Source organism: Haliotis asinina, chromosome 6 (assembly GCF_037392515.1).
Source record: "Haliotis asinina isolate JCU_RB_2024 chromosome 6, JCU_Hal_asi_v2, whole genome shotgun sequence".
NCBI classification, from domain to species: domain Eukaryota; kingdom Metazoa; phylum Mollusca; class Gastropoda; order Lepetellida; family Haliotidae; genus Haliotis; species Haliotis asinina.
In genome coordinates, this window is record NC_090285.1 from 29,179,911 (window position 1) to 29,204,839 (window position 24,929).

Sequence of the window (24,929 nt, forward strand, 5' to 3'; positions counted from 1 at the left end):
CATTGCTTATAATATAACAATTTCACTCTTGGAAGTGAGGTGGAGGTCAATATAACATTGCTTGCAATATAAATGTCACTTCGACCCCCACCTTGCTTCCTTGGAAGAAGTCTTTATGTTGAAAGTTGTGTCATGCAAAATGCTTTTGGCCATAATTCAAATGCATATTTAACTACTAGTAAAAAGTAGTTTTGATTTTCTAACTTGATGAGGACAAATCATAATCTCAATAATTTTAACGGACTTTAGCCCGTGACTTCATGATTTTCAAAAATGGCAGCGCCCTGTCTGAGGATGAATGCTATTTAAGTTTGTTTTCACCAACTTACAAAATCAAAATTATTTTCTACTGGTAGTAAAATATGTATTTTCTTGGTGGACATTAGGATTTTACATGACATTGCTTATAACATAATTTCACTCTTGGAATCGGTCAATATAAGGGGTCAATATAATACTACTTACGATAATATATTCACTTCAACCACAACCTTGTTTCCGAGGAAGAAAGCGTTATATCCATGCAAAATCCTTTTTGTCAGCAATGTGTAGTAAGCAGTCTTGATTTTATAAACTCGATGAAACTCCATTTTCTATCCTGGAAGCATGGTAGGGACGAACCATCCGATTTAGTATACACCACAGGCTTGTACAAAGCTCACTTCGAACACACTAACAACCAATTTAAGCACAAACTACAGAGTCTGGTGGAAATCTGTGCATAGTGACACCATCACCCAACCCCAAGGAACAATTGACGCCAACACAACAATTCGGCATGTCTTTGGTGACGTCGAGAAATCAGCAAAATGACGAGCTTCCTACACATTTTCTATACATTTAACTGGAAACCGTTCCTTCTATGACGTCACTGTAGGGCTCTGGCGACAGAGTTATGTAACCTGTCTGCGGTTTCGTTTGCGGGCGAGAGAGAAGCAGATGGCTTTTTAGCAACTTTTAAGCGCTTGGTATTAATTAACCACAAGTTTTTTTTAAAAGAAAATGGTGTTTCGTTTATGACTAACCAAAAGTCTTTCATATGCAGTGATAAAAAGAGTACCAAAAAATTGAGTTTAGTGGTCCTTTAAAACATAAATGAAATGACATGTAAAATATGCCCTACTAACATGATAAACAGTTTTTCATTTACTGAATATTGTTGTACATTGTAAATAATTTTAACACTTAAATTTTGTTTTCAGTTTTTATCTGACTGTTGTTAATCCAGTTTTATAGATACTATAACTTTAAACTAAACAATTTTAGTACTGAAATATCAAATGCAATTAATAACACAAAATGACAGATGAGTGCAGAGTATATGAAACACATCTGTGACACATTCAGAATAACGGGTGACACTTTTCTGTATGCATAATTTAGCAGATTGACTGTTATTTTCTCTGATATTTTGATGGGATATTGTATTGATCTCACAAACGGTTGAGGTGAGTGAGTAATATGGCTGGTCAAAACAATATAACTGTGTTGTGATTGGTCAACCTACTCAAATCCATGGTAAACATATACATGTAAGTTAGTATAAACATCAGTCTCAAAGCAGGGCTACAGATATGAGCCTAATGAAGGCTTCCATTTGTTGTATGAATATACTAAGGCAAATGTTACTGTGATATGAATTTTTTTCACCGGTAATCTTGTTGATGCATTTTCGTATTGAACCAGAGGACAAAGAAGTGAAACCAAGCAATTGTTGTTTGAAGTTTTTATGTAGCATGTCATATTCAAGAAAAATTCTGAGCAATGTTCGCATTAAAAAACAGTCAACTAGAAACTTTCACTCAGTGTGTTGTGAGCAGAATTCAGAAAAAAACCCAAAAAAAACCCTCCTTTCTATGCATTGTTCGGGAACAGCATTTGACACTTATGGCAATGTTGTCAATAAAATAATCAAGTCATGGAATATCATGGTGGCCAGGCACCAGTGACAACCCTACGTCAAAACAAATAGATTCAATGCAGGTACCCTCAACACAGGTTCCAGGCAGCAACACATACCCATAACTGGCAACAAAGTTGTACCTGCAAGAACATCTAGATACACACATCTTTTTCATCTGAGCATGATGCCCAACCCAATGACCTGTTCTGATACCAGAACATCAACATCAACAGTGGAAGGGGCAGCGCTTGCAATGGTTAGCATGTGTTAGCATTTATAACTGACAGCAGAACATGCCTTCAGACATGCTAATTCAAGGGTTGTGTACTGGACCGAATTTCATATTGCGATACACTTCTATTGTATTCTCGCAATATATTGAGAAAGAACAGCTATTGATATCTGTCCACTTTGTAACTTTCTTATATGTTCAAACTGAATCACAGGATATATGAGTAACCACTGTGCATTGTATAGCTCTTTCCAAGTGAAAAAAGGGAAAAACAGAACACTCTTCAGTTTATATTTTTATTTTAGAAAACTTTGCAGAGATCGACACTCGCTTAAAAGTTTAGCTGGTCCTCCAGACTAGTGGATTTTGCATGTCACTAGTTCTTTTAAAAAATTACTAGCCCTACACTTTACCACAAACAGAAAACAACAAGAGTCATCAGAAGATGACATATCTCCCCCCTCACCCACACAGTGACTTGTATCGCTTAGAAACGGCGTTCGAAAGACATATAGGTGTATAGACCCTACCTTAGTAGTATATAACAGGAAAGGGATGTATTGAAAGGGATGTAAGCCCCTCCTCGATGAAATTTACATGTCACCCCATAAAATACTTTTAAAGCCCCGTCGAGGCCAACGGATTGAAAGCCAGATGATTTTCCTTCAAAATGAGCTATAAATAGTCACAATTGGATCATTATTTCCAAAGTTGTATGCCACAAATCATCGAAAACAGCTACATCAACAATTTCATGCCAAAATGATGGATCACCCAAAATGGCGAAAACTCTCCTTTTAAATTTGTTTATTAATTCCAGCCATGTTGACAGAGCCAGCGTTGGGCTTGATTTGATTGGCTGTGGCATTCCGCGGGTCGGAAAACTTATTGCAACATCTACATGTCATTTTATTGACAGGTAAGCAAGAATTTTCACCACAATCGCCGGCAGTCCTACTCACTTGTTGGCCATAAATGTCCTTGACATTCAAGTGAAATGAGCAGATCCGCACAAACTCAGGCCATCTGATTGGCTGGAAATAAAATATAAGTGGGAATGGCTCGAGTCTGTTTGTGCGGATGTAAATTTGATGGAGGAAGGGGTGGTTTCTTCGTTACATCCCTTTCCTTTTATATAGTACTAGGATAGGGTCTATACACCTATATGTCTTTTGAATGCTGTTTCCAAGTGATACAAGTCCCTCTGATCACCCACATATTTGAAAGTTACTTTATGCTTTTGTAGACTAAGTTTGAATCATTTCCATGGAAATCATGAAAAATATAAATCAGTAAACAGCAAAAGGTACCACTTCAGTCTCTGCCAAAGATCTGTTGAAAGATTTAAAATGGTTTTTGAGAAACGAAGAGCATACCTTCATTTTGAGACTTGTCCAAATTGTTTCCAGGGAAACTGGGAAAAATGAAGATGCCAAAACTTTGTAAATAGTAAAAGACACCACTTTAATGTCTGCCTCACATATCTGACAAGTTTTGCTGAAAGATATTGAGAAGTTGTCGAGTTGCGCTTCAAAAATGAAGCCCATCCCTCCCTATTGGGACCAGGTCCAAATCACTTCCATTGAAAATGGGAAAATGATAAATCACCAAAATCTGTAAATAGCAGAAGGCAACACTTCAGGGCCTGCCACACATAGCTACCAAATTTTGCTTACATATATTAGGAAAGAATGAGTTGTGCTCCTGAAACGTTTTCATGGAAACCTAGAAAATAATAAATCACAAAAACTTGTAAATAGCTAAAGGCACCACTTCAGGTTCTGACAGATATATCTGCCAAGTGTTGCAGAAAAATATTGAACATTTTTTGAGTTATGCTCCGGAAATGAAGCCCACCCCACCTTCAGATTAAGACCAAAACGTTCCATGAAAAAATAACCAAAACAAATGCCAAAAATCTGTAAGTAGCAAATGGCACAACCATAGGTTCAGATTATTATATCTATCAATTTTGGTCTAACAATATTGAACAGTTTGAGTTGTTCTCTGGAAACAAAATGATGACAGATGGATGGACAGACGGACAGACAAGGCGTTGACTATATCCCCCTGCAAAGATGTTGAATTTCAAATAATTCAAAGATTCTGAGCTACTGTGCACATCTGTATTACTCAAGAAACATTTAATTGAAGTCACAATCATGTGACATAATCTTGAAGTGCACATTTTAATGATTTATGCACCTGTGTCTTTGAGTAAAAGTATTATCACATTTGGTACACTTTCTCAAAAAGAAACGATTTAACAAAACACTCAAGATGGGCAAAAGTCACTCTGTATTAGGTAAAATGCACCTTCTTTAGACTAAAGAATATTGAAAAAACATTGAAACATGAGAAACCCAGCCTTACAAAATTATAGAAGCCTACGTTTTTCGGAGGAAATATCAGCTAGTGAAACATTATCACTACTACACCATTTAGATTTGTTAAGTCTAATCTGACTGTTCATAAATACAAAAGGTATTTTTATCATATTATTTACATTAGACAACTTCAACTTAAAGAATTTTATTACTTATAAAAATACATGTTTACACACTTAATGTCCAGATCACGCAAGAAGTAAACGAACATCCCGCTATTTAATCCATTTGTGAGATAATATCCCCTTGCCTATTTCAGTTTTATGTCATCAGAAAAAATATTATATAACATTATTGAATCATATGTATAGTCACCTATTTCCTGAAGCCATGGCTTTTCTCTCAGTAACATAACATAACATTGGTAAATGTCTCCGGTTTCAAAGCTCTGTATGAATAACAAGCTTCATTTGATTGCGGATATTGTCGGAAAGCTATAATTATCATATCACAGTCATCTTGCCAGGAGTATTTGTGCAGCTGTAAAAAGCAATTTTATTGGATAAAGATTCGACTTTTATGATGCTTGTTTGCCACAGTCTGCTATAAGGTTCATGACTGGTAAAAAATCATGCCCGCTACTTAAGACAGCCAATCCTACTGCAGCAATGGAAACCGTCCTCATAAATGAAAATGTTTAGACAAATGTTTTGGGTACAATAATGCTATTCTGAACATCTTAATCATAACAATCGTGAATTATGGAACTTATTGGACGTATCCTGCCAGTTAGCAACCTGTGACAAATATTTTATGCAATTATTTTTGCTTTAAGCATTGTGTCCGAGCACAAATGTCAAGAAGACGAAGTCACTTGACTTAATATGATCACATGGAAAGATGGGAATAGTAACACAGATGAACATTTGACAACATTTATGAAAACTGTTCATTTCATTCATCAAGTCTATTAAATTTTAATGATTTCCTTTGCTATTTGGCAACTTTAAAGTGGACCAGTTGCAAATCAATGGGAAAGACTTCCGCCCGATCCCCACCCACCATCACCACCTGTATTACCTGATTAAACATGTATATCTTTTTTCTCACCATTAAAATTTAGGTGGTATACGGGTGAACTCTTACCTGCTGTGTTGAATGGGTTAAGATAGAACAAATAAATCTTTGTCAGTATATACCGGTACATCATAAACATATCACGATACGTAATCGTGATCATTACCAGTTCATACCACGGTTTACTAGTACACTGTAATACTGAGCAGCCCTAATTCAAGTCATGTTTTCAGGAAGAGGATTGTATTAGAGGTGTGAGCATTTTTATTTGAGACAGCTGCAGAAAGGATGCCAGTGACACTTATTGATCGGGCTGAATGCTGTGATGTACCAAAACAAAGATGTGTAAATGACTTTATGTTTTTGTACCAGAACGCACCTTGAATGACATTTCAACATAACACCAGACCAATCATTACACGAATTACAAAATAGTATCTTTTTCAGGAAAATGTTAATGTATTACCCTGACCCAGAAGACCCCCTGATTTGTCACCAACTGAACATGTCTGGAGTGAAATTTACCAAGCAACGTTTGCAATGTCATCAAAATCATTCAACAACACTGCTAGAACTTCATCAAATTCTACCTCAGATATGAAATGACCTTCCTGAGGACTTTCAATGATGTTTAGTGGCCTCAATGAGGCAAAGGTGCCCGATGTGCATCCATGTATCATAGATTATGTTACGAGTGTGTATTTCCTGTATATTTTTGTTATTAATTAAGTAATAATTATTATGGGGTCACAACATTTCGTATTTTGAATAATAATTATGATGTGTCACATTTCATTTTAATAGATGGTCAACACTTTTAGGATTCTGGTTTTCCAGAATTTATCTGCTCCTAGTTTTCTATGTGTTTACTTCCGGGAAACTTATTTGAGGGCATTCTACAGTGTTGGCAATGTTTGTATGTGCCCGAACTTTCGGGAAATGACTGTATATATATAAAAAGGCTGGTTGCCGTGCTGCGGGGAACACTCACTCATATTTACCGGCATTACATCACCAACAATCATCAACGCCTGACCTGCATTAACCGCTGTCAGACCGATCACTGTGTTTACATTCTGCATAGTTGATTCTCTCTCACACCAAGACTTTGGTGAGTTTGCTACTAAATATATTTTGTGACCCATTGCCTTAGATTTTGTCTCACTTGTATTGAATTTGTAATCAGCATTGTGAAATTGACTTTGTATACCTTGCTCTCGTTGCATAATAATACAATTTGAACGTTTATGACTTGTCTTTGTTCTGTTTTGCTGGTTCACAAGGGGATTTCTTACATAGTTTATCATGGTAAATTCTTAACCATACCATAGATAATCCAACCTCATAGATCAGCCACCCCATTAACTGACCATTAAAATCAGTGTCAAAATGGTATGTCTAGTACAAAAGCTGACCCTGCCCCACTCCTGTCGAGATGGGAGTTCTAATTGCAGCCAACACAGACCACAAAACAGCTGTCATCCTGGATGTTAAATGTATGTTTGGTGAGAATAGTATCTAAGATTTTACTGACCCATATATTATCACAGCAAAAATAACTGAAACCAAATGGAAACTTATGTTTCAGGTAGGTTTCCGGATCGTTTCTTTACGTTTCCGGTAAATGGAAACTCACAAATTACCCACAATCCGGTAGGGCTCCAGTGGGTTTCCGTTACCCAGTTTCCAGTATGGGCTTCAGTGCATTTCCGTTACCCAGATTCCAGTAGGGATCCAGTGAGTTTCTGTTACCCAGTGACTATATTTGGTTTATAATTGGTTATTAGCATGCAGCGATTACAATATGTCCACATGATCGATGATTGTGTAAATTATATGACAATACATGTTCACTTCAGTTATCTCAACACCACCCGGACATAAAACAAAAATCAGTCAGTCAGTTGATTTCTCTTTATTCATCATAAGCATTGATTTAGAAACTATCATCAAAATTTGCTCAATACCATTAACATGTAGGAATACACACACATAATAAAAACAATACCACCTATATTTACATCACATTGTTCTCATAGTGTGTCTGTGTTTCAATGTTGCAAATATGCATTGTCACAAATCACAAAATCCTGTCAGTAGATTTCTCTTCATTCAGAGAGGAATGACTTGCCCACTCACAAGCACATAAACCACCTACATACATGCACATTTATAGTTATTATTGATCATTTTTCTAGTAACAGGGTTAAGTGTTTTCAAAACCTTCATGTTTGGAACGTGTGATGGAATGGTGACTTAGAAACAGAATCTTTAGGTGTTGCTTTCCTAAACATAGTGAAGGCATGAAATTATCAAATGTACATGTAGACATTCTGTCCTATCCTTAACTATCCTGAATCATATTCTCAATGACCAGGCTGGAAGATCTTTAGGTGGCAAGGACTGAATGCATCTTGTTGGGTGGCGTTGCAAGATCTTCATTTTTGGCCTGGCTCTGGAACACGCTGGAGCCATTCGTTCATTGTCTGGTAAAGTCTTACAGTGTAGCAGCTCCTCGCTTTCCCATGAAACTCCAACAGAGAAGACAAGGTTACAATCCTCTGTGTCCACAGGCGATGTCAATTCTGGGGTTATGACTACAGTCACCTGTTTCCTTTCTCAGTCCAGTTAGGTAGTAGCTGGATTCTTCATGCGCTGTTGGAGTTTCTGGAAAGAAATACAGCTAATGCATAAGTCATTTCCATCATATATTCTAGGGAGTGGTGCTTGGTCTAAGTAGATTATGACACATTACGATGATGGGTAAAGACTTGAGATAAGAAAAGTTATTTTATTACAGTTATGCTGTGATGTGACAATACGCAGCACATGTCAGAAAAATTACTCAGGGTGTTTCAAACCCTGGTGTCAGGTAGTGTATATCAACTGGTACAAGTGGTATTAATATAGGTAATCCAGTTACAGATTCTTTCTTTTGTTTTAGCATCTCCCGTTTGATTTCCATTCTTTCCTGCCTTCTGTCATGTGGCTGGTCCCTCTTGCTCCTCCATATTCCCTTGAAAATCTTCTTTTAAGAAAATCATATGCGTTCATTTTGATTTTTCCAATAATATATTATTACAATCCCACAACCCTTATTGTGATTATTATCATATTCACCATGTACATTGTCTCAAACAAAGTAATAAGTAACTGGTATATGCATTACTAAAAGGGGTAACATAAGATTTCTATTAATATTAACATGATCAACATGATGAAGAAGAAATTATGCACTACACACAGCCTTGTTGTGCTACGTCAATTCTACTAGATATTATGGTTGCATCATAAGAAATAATGAAAACATCAAAGCTAACGTTATCAATGATAATGAATATAAACTGGAACAATACGCTGATGATACTGAACTGTTTCTTGATCATGTTGATGGGGCTGAAGAGACACTGTATTGTGCTACTGACAACTTTTTACAAAATATCATGTTTGAAAAATTTAGAAAATTAAGATAAATCTAAAGCAATCTGGATTGGATTAAAAGCTAAATCTATTGATAAGATATGTAATGATCTGAAAATTGAATGGGTTTGATGTACTAGATATTAAATTTACACCAGATCTCGAAGAGTAGTGGGTAAACAATACAAGAAAAAGACTGGAGGAGATTAATATACTCTTAGCAGTCTTGGAGAAAAAGAAATGTAACACTTATTGGTAAAATAACAATAATAAAATTGGTTCATATTTACAATTCCCTGCTAATCTGCTCAATCTTCCCTTGAAAAAATGATTTGTTGTAGATTTGTTTGGAATGAAAAGAATGATAAACTAAAACAAAATCAAAACAACTATAAAGAAGGGGGTTTGAGCATGACTGATACTAAAACATTTATGGACACTTTGAAATTATCTACTTTAAGACGATATTGCAAAAGATGTGATGAGGATAATCCATGCAATATACGTTTCAAAGACATTGAAATTACATTAAGATTTATATAACCTTTTGGCACGATGTGCTGAAAGCATGGCAGTTATTTTAACTATATTATCATGTCAAGCAATAACAAAACTTGGAGAAAGTCATTTTACCTTAAATAAGTCCGAACTTATTCTTCTCACAACACTCTGAAACATAAAGAGACACACATTTGGATTATGAACATATGTCGATTGGTAATATTTTCCAACTAATTATCATGACACTAATTATTTCATAAACATTTCACTTGTTGATTTCCTGCGTATTAGTATTATTATCATTTCAGACTCAGCGTACAGGTACATTTTAATGGGAACACGAAACCATATTTGTACATGTATCATAATGGAACATTCAGCTGTTATCAACAATATTGGTCTTTTTTCACATCAGATTTCACATCAAAATGCAATACCGTGACGGAAGTCGAAATGCGAGCAAACGGTTACTGTAAACTAACGTTTCATTCGATACAAACTGAAAATTTCATCTGAGACTTACCAAGGATGGGGTACCGCTAATTTTTCTGCCCTGGGTGTCCGTTGCGATCGCTCAAAGGTTCCCAGATCCTTAGTTCCAAAGCTTCAATTGTGAAAGACGTTGCCACATCTCAAGAAAATTGTAGCAAGTATGCAGACTGCCATCTCATAGATGTTACTTCAAAACAAGTACGAAGTTTTTCCAATCTCGCGCTTGTACGTTTCAACAAAGATGGCAGCATTTCAAACAAAGACTTATGGGTGCACAATAATTTTCTAAATTCTACTGTAAACATGTCAGTAGTCTGCTTACCCTCCATAGTTTTAGAAAAACAGGGGAGTAGTGCACTTTACCGGGCGCGCTTTTTCCGCTGTGCTGGCGGGACTCGAACGCTCTCAGCAGGGGTCGTGGGATTCTAATTAGACTAATTAGCGGACACGCTACCTCGGGACCACCGGTGCGATCACAGTTAGTTAGTGCTCGTTTAACGGGTCATTACCCCACCTGCTCTGCGCATGCGCAGTGAATGAAAACAAACTATTATGGTTTGTTTTCATTTACTGCGCATGCGCAGAGCTAGGCCCCGCCTACCCATTCATCAAAGCGAGAAGCCACACCTAGGCATTGTTTTCAAGATGTTGTGCAGCCAATCCAGCGAAGCTATGATATACGATGACGTTTATCGTTTGACTTTCGATTCGTGGATGGATATATGGATATAATCGCATCTAAGGTTTGCCAACCCTAACCTTTACTCACTAACCCTAAGGATCTAGAAGGGGGGGTCCCTAACCCTAAAGATCTAGAAGGGGGTCCCTAACCCTAAGGATCTAGAAGGGGGGATCCCTAACCCTAAGGATCTAGAAGGGGGGTGTCCCTAACCCTAAGGATCTAGAAGGGGGGGGGTCCCTAACCCTAAGGATCTAGAAGCGGGGGTCCCTAACCCTAAGGATCTAGAAGTGGGGTCCCTAACCCTAAGGATCTAGAAGGGGGGTCCCTAACCCTAAGGATACATCAGCGCGGTAAAGTGAGACAGTTCAGTAGCTCTACAGCGCGCTCATTAGCGAGCGCTCAGCAGTCCCGGGTCGCGCGCCCGGTAAACTGCACTCTAGCCAGTGATAACTGCAATATGTGTTTAAGTAAATTGTTTGTTTTCACAATGACATCACATCTCGCGAGGCCTTATTCATTCCTAATCAAGCGCTTCCGGTTACGTAGTCTGGCTGATAGGTGAGCAGTGCCTGCTCCATCAGCCGTGGCGGACACAGGGACTGGTCTTCCTTGGCAGGCATTAAATAAATATAATAGTATCGATGGATGTAGTCTGGTTGTGATGCCGAAATTGCCTGACAATGATTCCCATTTAGCATTTCTGATGTCTGCACTAACTATTCAAAGTTGTAACTAAAGGTCTCATGTATTGCATGTTGTGTAATGTCAGGTTGGAGGAACACCAAAAGGAATTATCAACTAGGTTAAAAACACAAACATGGATGAAAGGATTAACCGATAACAATCTAATTGATTTATTACTTTTATCTTGCACAGCGGATTTGTCTGCCTGCCTTTTGTTTCAGGGTGTGAATCAGTCACCCGTAGCTAACTGACTAAGGTGGAGGGGGGTGGGGTGGGGTGGTTAACAAAGGATTAAGAACAGCCTGTTCTGAAATGTATTGTACCACAGCATATAACATTCACACATGATACTTGATCCCTTTAAAATATAATATAAAAACATCATACGAACATGATACATGGCATACATGATACTCGCATTTTCGTGACCATTTCTCTAATACACAAAAAAAACTGAACAATGCATATACTATTCACACATGATACATGACACCTTTAAGGTAGAAAGAAAAAAAAACCCATCATTCAACACAGTTCACTGTCAGCTGCAGACAGTAATAGCTGCTGGGGTTAAGAGCCAGTTAATACCTTGTCACAACAAGCCCCCACTAAATTGTCAGGTGTTCATTGAGAAGATACACCAATGCAAAAAAAAAAAAAAACCTAAAAAAGGGCACATGACACGGAACAGGTTTTTTGTCAGCTGCAGGTGAATAGCATGTCCTTGGACTCTTTCATGTGAATATTGATGGGTACATTCCTCGAACAAGGTAATAACCTAATGGTTAACGTTAGCTTGTTTTAAGTTTGATATCTATGTTTTGTTTTCATTTTTCTTGTAATAACATTATAAAAAGTCATTGCATTTCAACTTTCTTTTCATCGGGAAGTTCTTCTAGGCGAGACAGACAAGTTACAGCTGGGGCAAATGTGTGTGAAATATGATTCACTTATATTTTATGTACCCTAGAACAAATTATATAAATTCACTAAAACAGATTTGTTGTGTCTTGTATTATGTTGCTGTACAAAATATAATTCTGCCCCAGAATGTTCACGAACATATTGTTCTTTTTGGTACAGTTATGTGTAATGTGCCTGACCACTCCCAGTTACTGTATATCAGTATGTACCACGTTGAGAAATATCACAAATGGAAACTGAAACCCAATGGCGCCTTACTCTGTAATTCCTAAGCTTAAGATTTTTCCTAAGTTTCCCAAACAAAACCTAAAAGAGACTGAGTACGTAGAATCTTAAGTTTCCATGCTCTTTGAATTAGGTTTCCGTTGTCCTGAAGTTAATATTATTTTATGTGACAATGTCCTCTATTTGAATTCTGGTGTACAGAAACACTGAGATCACCAAGCACATAGGCAGTTTAATGTTGGTCTCTGGTCTATGCATATGCAGTCACATTTATTTTCTACAATCGTTTCATTCAAGATCTCACTAATGGAAACCATCGACAGGAAACGTAAAGCTACAACAATAGTTTCCATGAACTTATATGATTTGACATAAATTTTACTTAACTGACATTTTTCATGTAGGTTTCCGGAAATCTCGAAATCTTATTATTTTTGCTTTGTTATTGTCTTTCGAAACTATTTTGCAAATGTAACAGTATGTAAATTTAGTCCACAATGGAACAGCACCAAGCTAAGCTTGTCGGTTCAAATACGCCTTTTTTTGTGTGTTTTTTTCTCTGTTTCCGGGTACAGAAACCTAGCGGAAACCTACATTACCTAGTATCCACTAGGTTCTTCTTACTATGAATGTTTCAACGAACTGAAACCAAGTGGAAACTCCTAAAGAGTCGCAGAAACATGATGGAAACTAAGACTTGTTAGTTTCAGTTTTGTAAACTATACGGAAACTCTCACTGTGTGTTTCCATGTACTGAAACCCAGCGGAAACCTACATTACCCAGTATCCATTGGGTTTCCGGAAAAACGGAAACTAAGTTATTTTTGCTGTGTATGTTGGAACATGTGTCTGTTTTAAGTTTGATATCATAAAGATCACTATTGTTTAATTTTTTCATCATCGAGGCGGTAATTTTATTCATAAGGTTAAAAAAAATATATTTATTAACTGAAGTGAAATCATGTGTCCCTCTGATATTTATAACTTCAATTCACAGCAATCACTAACCTGTTGTGTCTACTCACATCATGAAATGAAGACTTGTTGACTGAAAATGGACATGCATACGTATTTTGCTTCACCAAAAGTCACATTTGTTGCAGCTGAATGATCACTTGTCAAGAAACTGCTTTTGCAGTGAAAATAGCACAAAACTTCATTGGTGACAGGTCAAATTGGTCCATGCATAAAAATACAATGTTGTTTTTCTACCTCCTGAGAAAAGGTTTGACAAGAGTGTAACAAATAGATAAGCTAACACCCTACCACAGGCTGCTATTGTTGGTCCTAAAAACTTGTCTTACCTACAGTAATACAGCGTGCACAAACGTTTGACTAGGTGAACTTGTCAGTGAACCCATTCTTGTGTTGTGTACTCATCCTCAATAAAAGGGTGCAATTGTGTCAACATGCTCTGTGTTTTCCAATGTTTAATTTTTAGTGGATATTTTTTGCATTTTGCAATATGTTACAACATATGTGTCTGCCACTTGTCAGGAATAAATGAAATATATCCAATTGATTGTTAATTCTGAAATGTACATTACTAGCTCTGTTAATACTGTACCCACTTTCAAGGACAATCAGCATGCTATTTCCTTTAAGGATAACCCAAGAAAAATGACCTTAGTATTTTGCTATGATAGATGTTTCATTTACCCAAAAGATGTTGGATGTTAACATTGGCCCAATGTCACAATGCCATCTTGGAAAAACCATACCACTTGATTGTACTTGCTATTGTAACCAAAGAAAAAGGGTAATGGAAATGCAAAGTAACAGTTGTGACAGGGGCTAGCGCTATCAGTTTGACGAATTATGCATGTCTGAAGTGTAGTTGATCAGACCAGCTCTAGTATCAAACTAAGAAAATATAAGCCTTATTGATGTAGGAATATTGAGGGTCAATGCAGATGTTTTTTCAAAGGCAGTCTTGAAAGTATTTGGTTTCAGAGGCAGTGTGTGAAAGAGACAAATTGAACCTGACAAATATCAACCAACCACCTGAACCAAAACAGATTTCAAACATTTGTATGCTTGAGTTCAGAGGTTAATCACATTTTCTACATAGTCAAACTGGTGCATCTGGTCAAAGATGGGTTCTGTAAGTCTGGCAACAGTATTAGTGCGTTGTGAAAGTCTCAGCTAAAACTCAGTACCAACTAACATTCCCTTCCTAGATGGAATTGGTAATATCAGTGAACATTAAGTTGGTTCAGTCAGTTTTATGGTGTCTTTGGTAAAATGTGTGTCAATGTTTCAGCTCTGTGAACAAGAGACATGATTAAACATGATATCAAGCCTGATATCTGTCCTGTAAAGGAAATGTTGCACAACTGAAGCAACATCTTTCCAGTTTATGGAAGAGCAAGAAAGGAAGACACACACCATCTGCAATACTGAAACAAGCCAAACTATGGAAGAAACCATTGTGTTCTGATTCCAAACACTTTGTTGTACAGAAACTGAAATTTGCTTTCCTTAATCATCCAGGGATTTATCTCAAGTCCTTCTCTTAATTTTCAGGTGTCCTGGAATATTATTATTAATACTACGTTGTAATATTGTTGCAATTCAGTTACTGTTATTGTATTGTGTATCATGATCACCACATTGTTGCAGCAATTAAATTGCAAATGATATGATAATCTGGCTAGTAGCAGACTCAGTGACTACTTATTGTTACTTGATCAAAATATGAAAAAAAATGGACTAATTAATGTTGTTGCATCCACTGTCAGTTTATATGTGCATAGGATGCAGGAATTCATGTTCCGTAAATCCCTGGTCATCAAAGTGTTATAATAATAGCCACTGCTTTCCTACAAAACCAAAACTCCAGTTTCAGTTATGTTCAGCAATAGGATGGCTAGATATATTTGTGTCATGCAAGGAAGTAAGGCATATAGTCTTTTGACACTGCCAATGAATTCAGTCATTCTAAAAGATGCCTCGAGTGTATTTTGTCTGAGTACAGAATGGGTCCTTTGCAATGAAACAATGAAAATTTAATTCTACTTACTGTTTTAGTCCAGCATATCCTGCAAGCTTGACAGCTTTGATATCATTGCAACATCTCCACAAGAACTCCCCATATTTCACTTGATCTTTTTGATCATTTCTGTAAAGAGGAAAAATGATGTTTGAATACGTTTTTTCAGATGCTGTCATGATTATTCCTGCGAACTTTGTCCAAAGTCATAACATAAAAGTATTATCTTCATTTACAGACTGAAATAAATGAATGCATCAAAAAGTGTTCCAGTGATGGATTGTGGCCAATTCAGTGAGCGTGCCTCTTGCTGCTACAGAAAAAGTGTTCACTCAACATGTCCCAAAGAGCTGGTTCAGCACAGTATCACACCAATTTTTGCACTATCGGGATTACATTAAAAACATAACACTACACAGAGAGGACACTTCTTTATTCCAATCAAGCAATATGAAACAATGTAGATAACAAGTAACAAATCATTCAAGCTGGAACAAGAAGTTTGTTTGAATGTTCATTAACTCATTAGGGCTGACAGACGCACACAGTCAAACCTCGCTTATCCAAACTTCAGATATCCGAATACTTCGGTTTCTGTACATTCTTCACAAAAAATGAAAGTTTCTTGTTACAATTTACCTCGAAACAGTCCTGATTAGATTGGGTAAGCATAAATAAAGATGGTGGGAGGGGTCAGTCATCATGCATTTGATCAAGATTGCTAGTACAACTGTTTAACTTAAACGTCACAAACCTGGAGCTGTTGTTAAAAATTCAAGCAACTCTGTCCGTCAACAGTCAACAATCAAAGACCTATGTTAACCAATGTAATTTAAGTTCTGTTATGCAAGATCTTATGTTGAATAAAGAATGTACATGTAGTTGTGTTTCAATGTTATTTCTAGTTGTTTTGTTTTCACATGTAGCCAACTGCCTAGGTCCAGATTCAGGTATTCGAATGATTTGTTTGTCCTACCAGTTCATAAAAAACTGAAGTGTTCAGATAAACAAGGTCTGACTGTATACATGGCAAATTAAGCAACTCCTCATAGCATGTGAGCATGTTTATGGGGCAGGTAAGTGGTAGTTTCTCACGGCGAGTGCCACATATATTTGTAAAAAGAAAGCAGTACTAAATTTGGTTAATTACTATGCTGCATACACCACAACGTAAAGGCTTGTGTTCAAAACAATAATAACCTCTGATTCCTTCTGATGTAACACTGGTGTAAGGTCCATTTCTGTTTTCGTTCTTCATCAACAAACTATCGCTACAAAAACATGAAAACTGTAATGAGGGCATCCAGTTGCATACAGAAACTACTAAGCTTTCCTTTATGCAGATGTCATCGTTATGTTTGTGAGCACAGTACCTGAACTTCAAAATCTAATAAATCAACTTAATTACTACATCAACAATGGAAATTGAATGTAAATATCGATAAGACAAAGGTCATAGCTTGCAAAAATTAAGGAAAACTATCAAAACAGGAGAAATGGTTTTACAAAAGGTGAAAGATTAGAGGTTGTACAAAATTAAAAATACTTGGGTGTACTTTTTACAAATCAACTAACTTGGTCCTTGAACTGCAACAAAGCCACACTACAAGCTAAAAAGATTTTAATAGGCATTTTAAGAACCATAAGACCACTTCCAAATATTAGTTTTGACACCTTTTTCAAAAATAGATCACCCTATGGTGCAGAAGTATGGGGCCAAGAGATCTATGATACAATACAGAAGGTACATCTATTGGCGTGCAAAAGATTTTTAGGAGTTAAACTCCAACAACCCAAATGTCACAATTTATAAGGAATGTGGGAGGTATCCTATGTATATATTTAGCTACATACAAGTACATAATTAAATACTGGATAAGACCAGACTCCCCCAAAATGCTATAACATGGTGATAATTTATGACAGAGGTATAAACTGGACCTCTAGTGTAAGAAAGATACTTCAGACTTGAGGCTGTCGTTACATCTGGCGAGAGCAAAGCGTAACAGCACCAGAACATTTTATATACGATCTTACACAAAGGCTAAAAGATATGTATTTTCCAAAGTGACACTTTTCATTATCTGTATACAATAAGCTAAACCATTACTCTTGTTTTAAGTCATTCATTGTTACAGAAAAACATCTTCTTGACATTAATGTTAAGAAATTCAGAACAGCACTAGCCCATTTCAGATGTAGTGCCCATGATCTTCTAATAGAAAAGGGTAGGCACTTAGGGAAAAGCGATCGTGTAAATATCGTACTTATCAAGAGGTAGACGATGAATATCATTTCTTGCTTGTTTGTCCATTGTATGCAAATATCAGAAAAGAATACATAAAGAAATATTTCTACTTGAACCCCCAAAATAGATAAATTCTATAAACTCATGACATCCCAAGAACAAACAGCCACAAGACACCTTGCAATGAATAAATGCCATGCAATGAATATAAGATCCTCATTAACACATATGTGATATTACTTACTTTATATTTATACTGCGCCTAAATGTACTATAGGTCTATTATAAGTGGCCTCTTCAGTACTGTAAATAAAGAGTGACTGTTTGACCAGAAAGCACCACTTATTCAGCAAGCAACACATATCTGTGGCATCACTTTTCTAAATTACAATACCTTAGTGTTGATCACAGGAAGTGTTTTGATTCCATTTAGTAACCATTATCATAGACTTATACCAGCATATGAAACTCCTACAGAAAAACAGGAAGCCCACAGGGCTGATAACTGAAAAATGCTGCCGAGCCTGTTAACATGCAACCAGCCCTGTATCAAATGTAGGAAATTGAGAAAAGGTGTTTAAAAAAAGTAATTAATGAATTACTTGTAGTGAGGTAAACTTATACATGTCCAAAGCAAATTTAATAAAACCATGACTTTGTGGTCACTGTTAATTCATTCAGTGTCACTGCCATCAGAAAAGAATGACATTATTCATTGGCTGAAAGAATTCCCTAGACCAGTCATATTTAGTGCAAGATAGATGGGCAGGTTGATCTGTGTAAGTTACAGCTTCATTGGTCATGAACTATACAGACATCATCTAGTTACCACAATTGTACATTATTTTCGAAATATTTCCTGAAAGTCAATGACATGGTCAAATATATACCCTTGGAAAATGTATTGGTCACAGGGCCGGCTATAAAATAAAGTTGTAAGCCCGCCATGTAACTAGCAAGTGTAAGCCAAATTTGTGTGTTTTTGCCCAAACGTTATCCCTGCGCGTCAGGGGAGTTAACCCTGGATACTTACTTACAAATTCTCAGTCATATGGGTGGAACTAGATTGGCTCGCATTGACCAAACAAATCTCATGCACATGTCAAACTCAAATAAATGACACGGAGGTTCTGTCAATAGATGTTTATTATGTTGCATCAAATCATGTACACAAATATCAAGTGCCAACAAATGTATTTGTCACAGGTTACAGGTTTGTTACAACACAATCATATATAAGAATACAAAATTTTCCCTGCAAAGTTATACACAGGAAATAGCACTAACAAACACGTCACGTGATGACGGGTACACAGCCAGAGCAGTCCTCAACAGCAAAACGTTTCTCATATAAAAACAGTGACAAATCTCAGGTTCCGACTCAAGCTAGGTGTCTAACAGATGACCCAAGCGGTCCTCATAAGTTGGTACAAAGTAAACTGGTCTAACAAACAAACCACAAGTCAATCACCCCCTCACTAGGTGAGAACTAGTGATATATTGCTGTGACTGACATGAACAAACAAATTATTTTCAACTGGAGCTGTGTGCGCCAAAATATCCAAATGATGATTTCCTTCCCACTGATGTCAGTTTCTCAATACTTAAGTAAGGGTTACAATAGAAATTCTCGAGCTGCACAACTTTTACCAAAGGGCCTCTGACACATTCAAGCTTGGCATGTCCCACGAGCAGGCCTTGTACCAAGATGTATTCAGTCGAAACCACACAGATTTTCCGGGAATGTTTTACTTTCGGAACAGCCGTGTTCGGGCAAATGTTCATGCCAAAATTTTTATTACACAAGCAGCGGGCCGCCAGACAGACGCTATTTCATACACTGATTATACAGCGATTGTAAATGAACATGTGTCCGCAAGAAAGGGGATTATGAGATATGAGATATTGTTACAGAGGGAAGTGTCTGGTACTCTTCTTTGTGGGTGGATACTTCAATACTTTCTGTGGACACTGACTGAATTAGATTTAATAGTCTAGAGGTTACTGATGATTATATTTACTTCAACTACCTAATAAATATGAAACAATATAGAAAATGTCAAGGACATACAAAGAGTTTAAACACAATAAAATAGTTTGAATTTACTTTTTAGGCATGAGTATGTTCATATATATGGTAAACACAAATAATTATACATCCAAGATCAAATAGCTTAGACATAAATTAAGCTACTAATTTAAAGATTACTGAATTGTAACTATCTATTTATCATAATCTTAAGTTGACAGTGTTACCTAATCAAATATATATAAAGTGATAACTCTTGCATCAACACATAATATATATACATGTGTACATGTCAGTGCTTTGTTACAAAACACAGTTGGTAATTCAAAAATTCTTACACACAGACAGACAGAGAGAATATTGTAAGTGTAAGGTGAATATTATCGACAAGAAGCCCAGCAACCAGGACAATGCTGTCCAAGATGCTGGGCTGGGATTCAGCGGCTTTGCCAGACAGTCATGCCAAAGCTTCCCAGAGCGTCTTTTCATCCAGTCTCTGACATCACAACCACCTTTTTGGTCAGCACTAGGACCAGGGTCAATACGATTAACCCTAAAGAAGTCAAAACACTGGCGATGGTGATGGCTTGTTCCCGGAACAAAATTCGGATCCTGTCAGATGGTGTACTCATGGAAGACTCAGTCGATGATTGCTCACACACCTGATCTGTGATTGCAGCTGTTCTCGATTCGAGGAAGTGGAAGCAGGTCCATCTCTCACCTTCCAGATCGTGCAGTCTTTTGCTCGATGATGTTTTTGATGGCCTGGTTATCTTGTACCTGAAGAGTTTTATTTTCTTGCTAGTGATGTGCTCATCGTTCAGCTTCCCCATGTTGTTTGCGAGTTCTCCATGAATGGTTAACAATGCCCTGTCTAGCCCTCACACTTCCTAGCTTGGAAATTCGAAACCTGGCAAGGGCTCATTCCAGTATATGGCCAACAGTTTTTTTATGCTGGCCAACGTTTCTTTGGCACGTTGAGCATGTCTCTCAGATCGGCTCTGACCATGCCGAGTTTGGTCCTCATGTTTCTCAGATCTTGGATGACCTTGCATGGAAGTTGTTTGGGTCGTGCGCCACCACAATCTCTATGGTTTAATTCCTTGCAAAGGAAATTAATGCCATGTTTTTCGGCGAGAGTCAACAGAGCGAGCGGTTTTCTCATGCAGGTGTTCATGAGATCAATCTTCAGATCTGCTCTTGCCCCTACTTCGCAGTGTGCCCCTACTATCGATAACAAGCTTCGATTAATCTGGATATGGTAGCTCAACATAAATTTTATTTCACTGTAAACCATGTAATAATGTTTGACTGTCTCTTCTTTGCGTCTGTCTGCATGATCATTGAGCAATGGGGTTCAATCGCTACCCAAATCAGAATACCCATCCATCAGAATTTTGTCATAACCACCTCCTTTGGCTATGGCTGTTCGATTGAAGATGCAAAAACCTATAGTGGCTGATTTGTTATCTATGACCAATCATATCATGAGATACTTGTCACAGAGGAAATGACAGGTGATGGGGGCTAAATTTCTGAAGAGCATGTTTGGTCACTAGACAGCCTGGATACAGACTGATTATTCGCTAGATCGTTGACCAATCAATATGATGGATTTCGGCTTTATCAACTCTAGCTGTCATGAAAAAGTTTGTGTATCATGAACATACATAATCGTAAGGATGCCTGAAATGTACACACAGGACTAACAAGCACTTTGGCAAATTTCTTTTTCCTTAAAGCGCTACAATCCGATTATTATTACCCCGTATAACCCACTCTAACCTTTGAGTAGAGATAGTATTTATTTGAATATACATTTTGCACACACTACTAGCACATCAAACAAAATGGTTTGATAACATTTAAATACAATCTGCACATTTTCACAAATGAATTTCCTATTTCAAGTATATGTATTATAAAATTCAAAATGTGACACAATACTGATTATTTTTAACGTATTCACTTGTAGTTGAATCCCCCCAAATATTTATGAAGATGGGCATGCCTATATTTATTTTGAATGCAAATGAGGTTCAGAAGATTAATGATGGGCATGACTCAATAAAAAAGGTTGTCCAAACAGCGCATTAGTTTGTTTTACATTTGTCATGAGACAAAACTTTCATCAACAGCGCAACTGGACATGCATTTTGCCAGACGCTGTTATTTTGAGGTTGACACAGATGTTCAAACATCTCATTACTGCTGTCTGATTGAATGATTATACGCATGTACATCAATTCCGTAACTGACATATTATCCGGCTTTTATTGATGATGGATCAATAGAGACTTAGTTCATTGATACGGTTCATTCCCATTATGACTACTCCCAGTTTGACTACCCGTCCAATATGCAACTTATTCCAGTCCAGTGGTTTTTAATTGCTAGCTCTCTCCCCTCCATTAATGGTAGACTGTTCAATCAATATCTTCCCATTGTGACTACTCCAAGTTTCTAATCAACATACTCTTACACATACGTTCCAACAGCACCATAAAACAACTATAGTTGTACCGGGTTCATAAACATTTACTCAGCTAATTACATAGGTAATTATATTTAGATATATATGTAGCTATACATGATGTACACCTTATAGTAAGTGAATTAAGAATAATGATTGACATCTCAATGAAACTTCTGGCGTCAACATTTCTTCTTCTTCAGTTTACAATTTGTATTTACAAAAACTGTTTTGCAACATAGCCTGCTGCCCAAACAAATTCAATGGGTGACTTCTGTTGTCTCTGGAGCTGATCCTGCAAGCGACAGATGCGAGCATCTAAATCTCTGTACATTCTTTTCCTTGGTGGTGCAGGTGCTCCATACTCCAGCTGGGTAATTCATCTTCTATTCGTGGCCTTGATTTGCTTGATCGCCTCGATGAATTAAAAAATGTTAGGGTGACTGTGTCTGATGCTCTGGTTGAGCAAGTGGTGAAAACCCTCGAGGTGATTATTTGTCCATGGACCATCTGTTTCGGAATGGTTCCACACAGGAATGGGGAAACATGCATCGTCATCAACCCAGACACTCAAAACGTAGTCCTTGAATGCTTCACATCCCCGGATGTCTGGTGCTTGGTTCATGGCCTCAAGCCAGGTGTCTTGGACAAGTTCAGGAGGTAAAAAGGGAAGGGCTACTGCAGATCTAAACAGCTCAGATTAGTCATCATTCTCTTTGTACATTGTCACAAGCCCTAGGTCCTGAATTTTGCGCCACAAGCACTGTGTGTAATGAAAGTAACACCCTCTAACAGATGTGTTAGGGAATTCATCAGAGACAGCCTTATGAACAGGGTACTCAAAGTCTACCTGGATTGTCAGAGGTAGAAGAGGTCTGCCAGTAGTTTTTTAAACAGCATCCTTCAGCGCATGAAAAAGTCTGCAGTAGGTAGTACGTTGACGATCAGGCATGAGACAGAAAGCTAAGGGAATCATAGTATTGCCAGTGAGAGAGTGAATCACGTACAACTGATGCCAAAGTCTTGGACGCGAATAGAAAGTGCCATCCATAAAGAGGACATCAGCCTGCTGTAACGTGGAGAGTGCTTTTTCTGTAGAAAACACCAGCAATTTGTCACCATCTCCGTCTTCAACAGCAAGAAAACGACGACCATCAGATGTAGTAGTCCATCTTCCGTTGACATCAAGGTTGACATCTCTACGATGTTCAGGCAATGCAGGAGTTGTCTTCCTTCTGTGTCTATACAATGCTGACTTTACACTGGACAGAGGTTGTGCAACAGCAGCAGCATCAACAGGCAGTTGGCGGAGCTCTTCATTGTACATTTGTGGCATTGGTGTTGACTCATCTCTGGCTCTTTTTCGCAGTGTGCTCATGAGTCTAACTGTGGCTGGATTGTCGGGCCCGTGATTGTGCTTGTCACTAACTCGCTGAACTCTCCAGTTGTTGACAAGTTGCTTCTACACCTAGGAACAACACATTTCCAGACTTGTTCAACTTGTACCGAAATCCAGCATGCAACACTAGTCGGGCTCCTCTCTGTGATATAGCAAACTCTGCTTTCTGACCACCAGCCATAGCTAAACCAAAATACGTGTAACTGGGTCATATATACTTGTTGATGAATATGCTAGTTAAAACATTTTATTTTTTTAATCAGAGTAGAGGGATTACCTTAGCTTGGGTTGTACAGGAGCGATCTCCAAATATGTCCAGTTTTCAAAACAAATGAAAGAGTGGATGAAGCATGAGTATCTATATCTTTGATCAGAGTAGAAGGATTATCACAGCTTGGGTACTTTCAAAACAATCAATCTGTAGTTTAAATTTTCAAAGTACCTTAGTTTGGGTTGTAGAGGACTGATCTCCAAACTGGGAATAATCACCTATACACGTACAGTACATTATTAAGTGCAGGGGTGGTCCATTATATGTGTATTTTAATTAGTAGTCAGAATGGGAGTAGTCATAATGGGAAGATACCATTGATACACGTGATAATTACACTGGATCCAACAATTAGAGAGATCAAATACAAACATTTCTTACACAATGCTTATGTAAATTGCATTGAAAAATCACATTTCAAATCAACATGAAACTTTCAACAGCTTGAAAAAAATGCTTCAGTTACTTTTGTATGGTTTATGTATAATATATATATTATGGGTCAATGCAAGAGTTATCACTTCATATTCGATTATGTAACATTGTCAACTTTAGAATTATGAAAAATCAATTAAGTTAACAATGTTAATTAAGTTAAGTCTACATTAGTAACTTGGTGTATTTCAAATCTATATGAACGTGGGACTAATACAACATTGCTACATAAGTACATTCAAGATGACTTGCTGTGAAAGATTAAGCAGAACTGTTTCTCACTGAAAACCAAGACTTGGTGAGTTGACAATATATTTGTGACCAATTACTTTAGACTTGACTCAGCTGCATTGTACTAGAAACTTTTACTGTGAATCATTGTATCTTGCTCTTTGGTCCCTACATTTTCTTGAATATTTTAGACTTGTCAGTGTTATATTTTGCTGGTTCATAGGGGATTTCTTATACCGTTTGTAAATTATTATACCAGCAAATTATTAACTGTAACACCTAAGTACAGAGCAAATGCTTATTTATGTTTTTTATGTAACAATAAAGTTCTGTTTGTATTCTCAAAACAGTGTCAACACATAAGTGTTTTCAGTCAACTAAAAC

At 37.2% G+C, this 24,929-nt stretch overlaps 1 protein-coding gene and 1 long non-coding RNA gene across 3 annotated transcripts in view; both read right to left on the reverse strand.

Annotated features, from left to right (window-relative positions):
- The window catches only part of LOC137288066 (EF-hand calcium-binding domain-containing protein 6-like), a 244,859-nt gene that overhangs the window by 175,287 nt on the left and 44,643 nt on the right, over positions 1 to 24,929 (reverse strand). The window contains exon 6 of one of the 2 annotated variants that reach the window (XM_067820444.1): positions 15,490 to 15,588. The exons of the other annotated variant lie outside the window; for it this stretch is intronic. Within the exon in view, the coding sequence (XP_067676545.1) occupies positions 15,490 to 15,588 (99 nt within the window). The remainder of the gene's footprint in view (positions 1 to 15,489; positions 15,589 to 24,929) is intronic. 2 annotated transcript variants of the gene reach the window in all.
- Positions 7,439 to 10,459, reverse strand: LOC137288067 (uncharacterized). The gene is made up of 3 exons (XR_010957053.1): positions 9,984 to 10,459; positions 9,593 to 9,628; positions 7,439 to 8,206 (listed from the first exon to the last, which is right to left on the reverse strand). It is a non-coding gene; the product is annotated as an uncharacterized lncRNA (long non-coding RNA).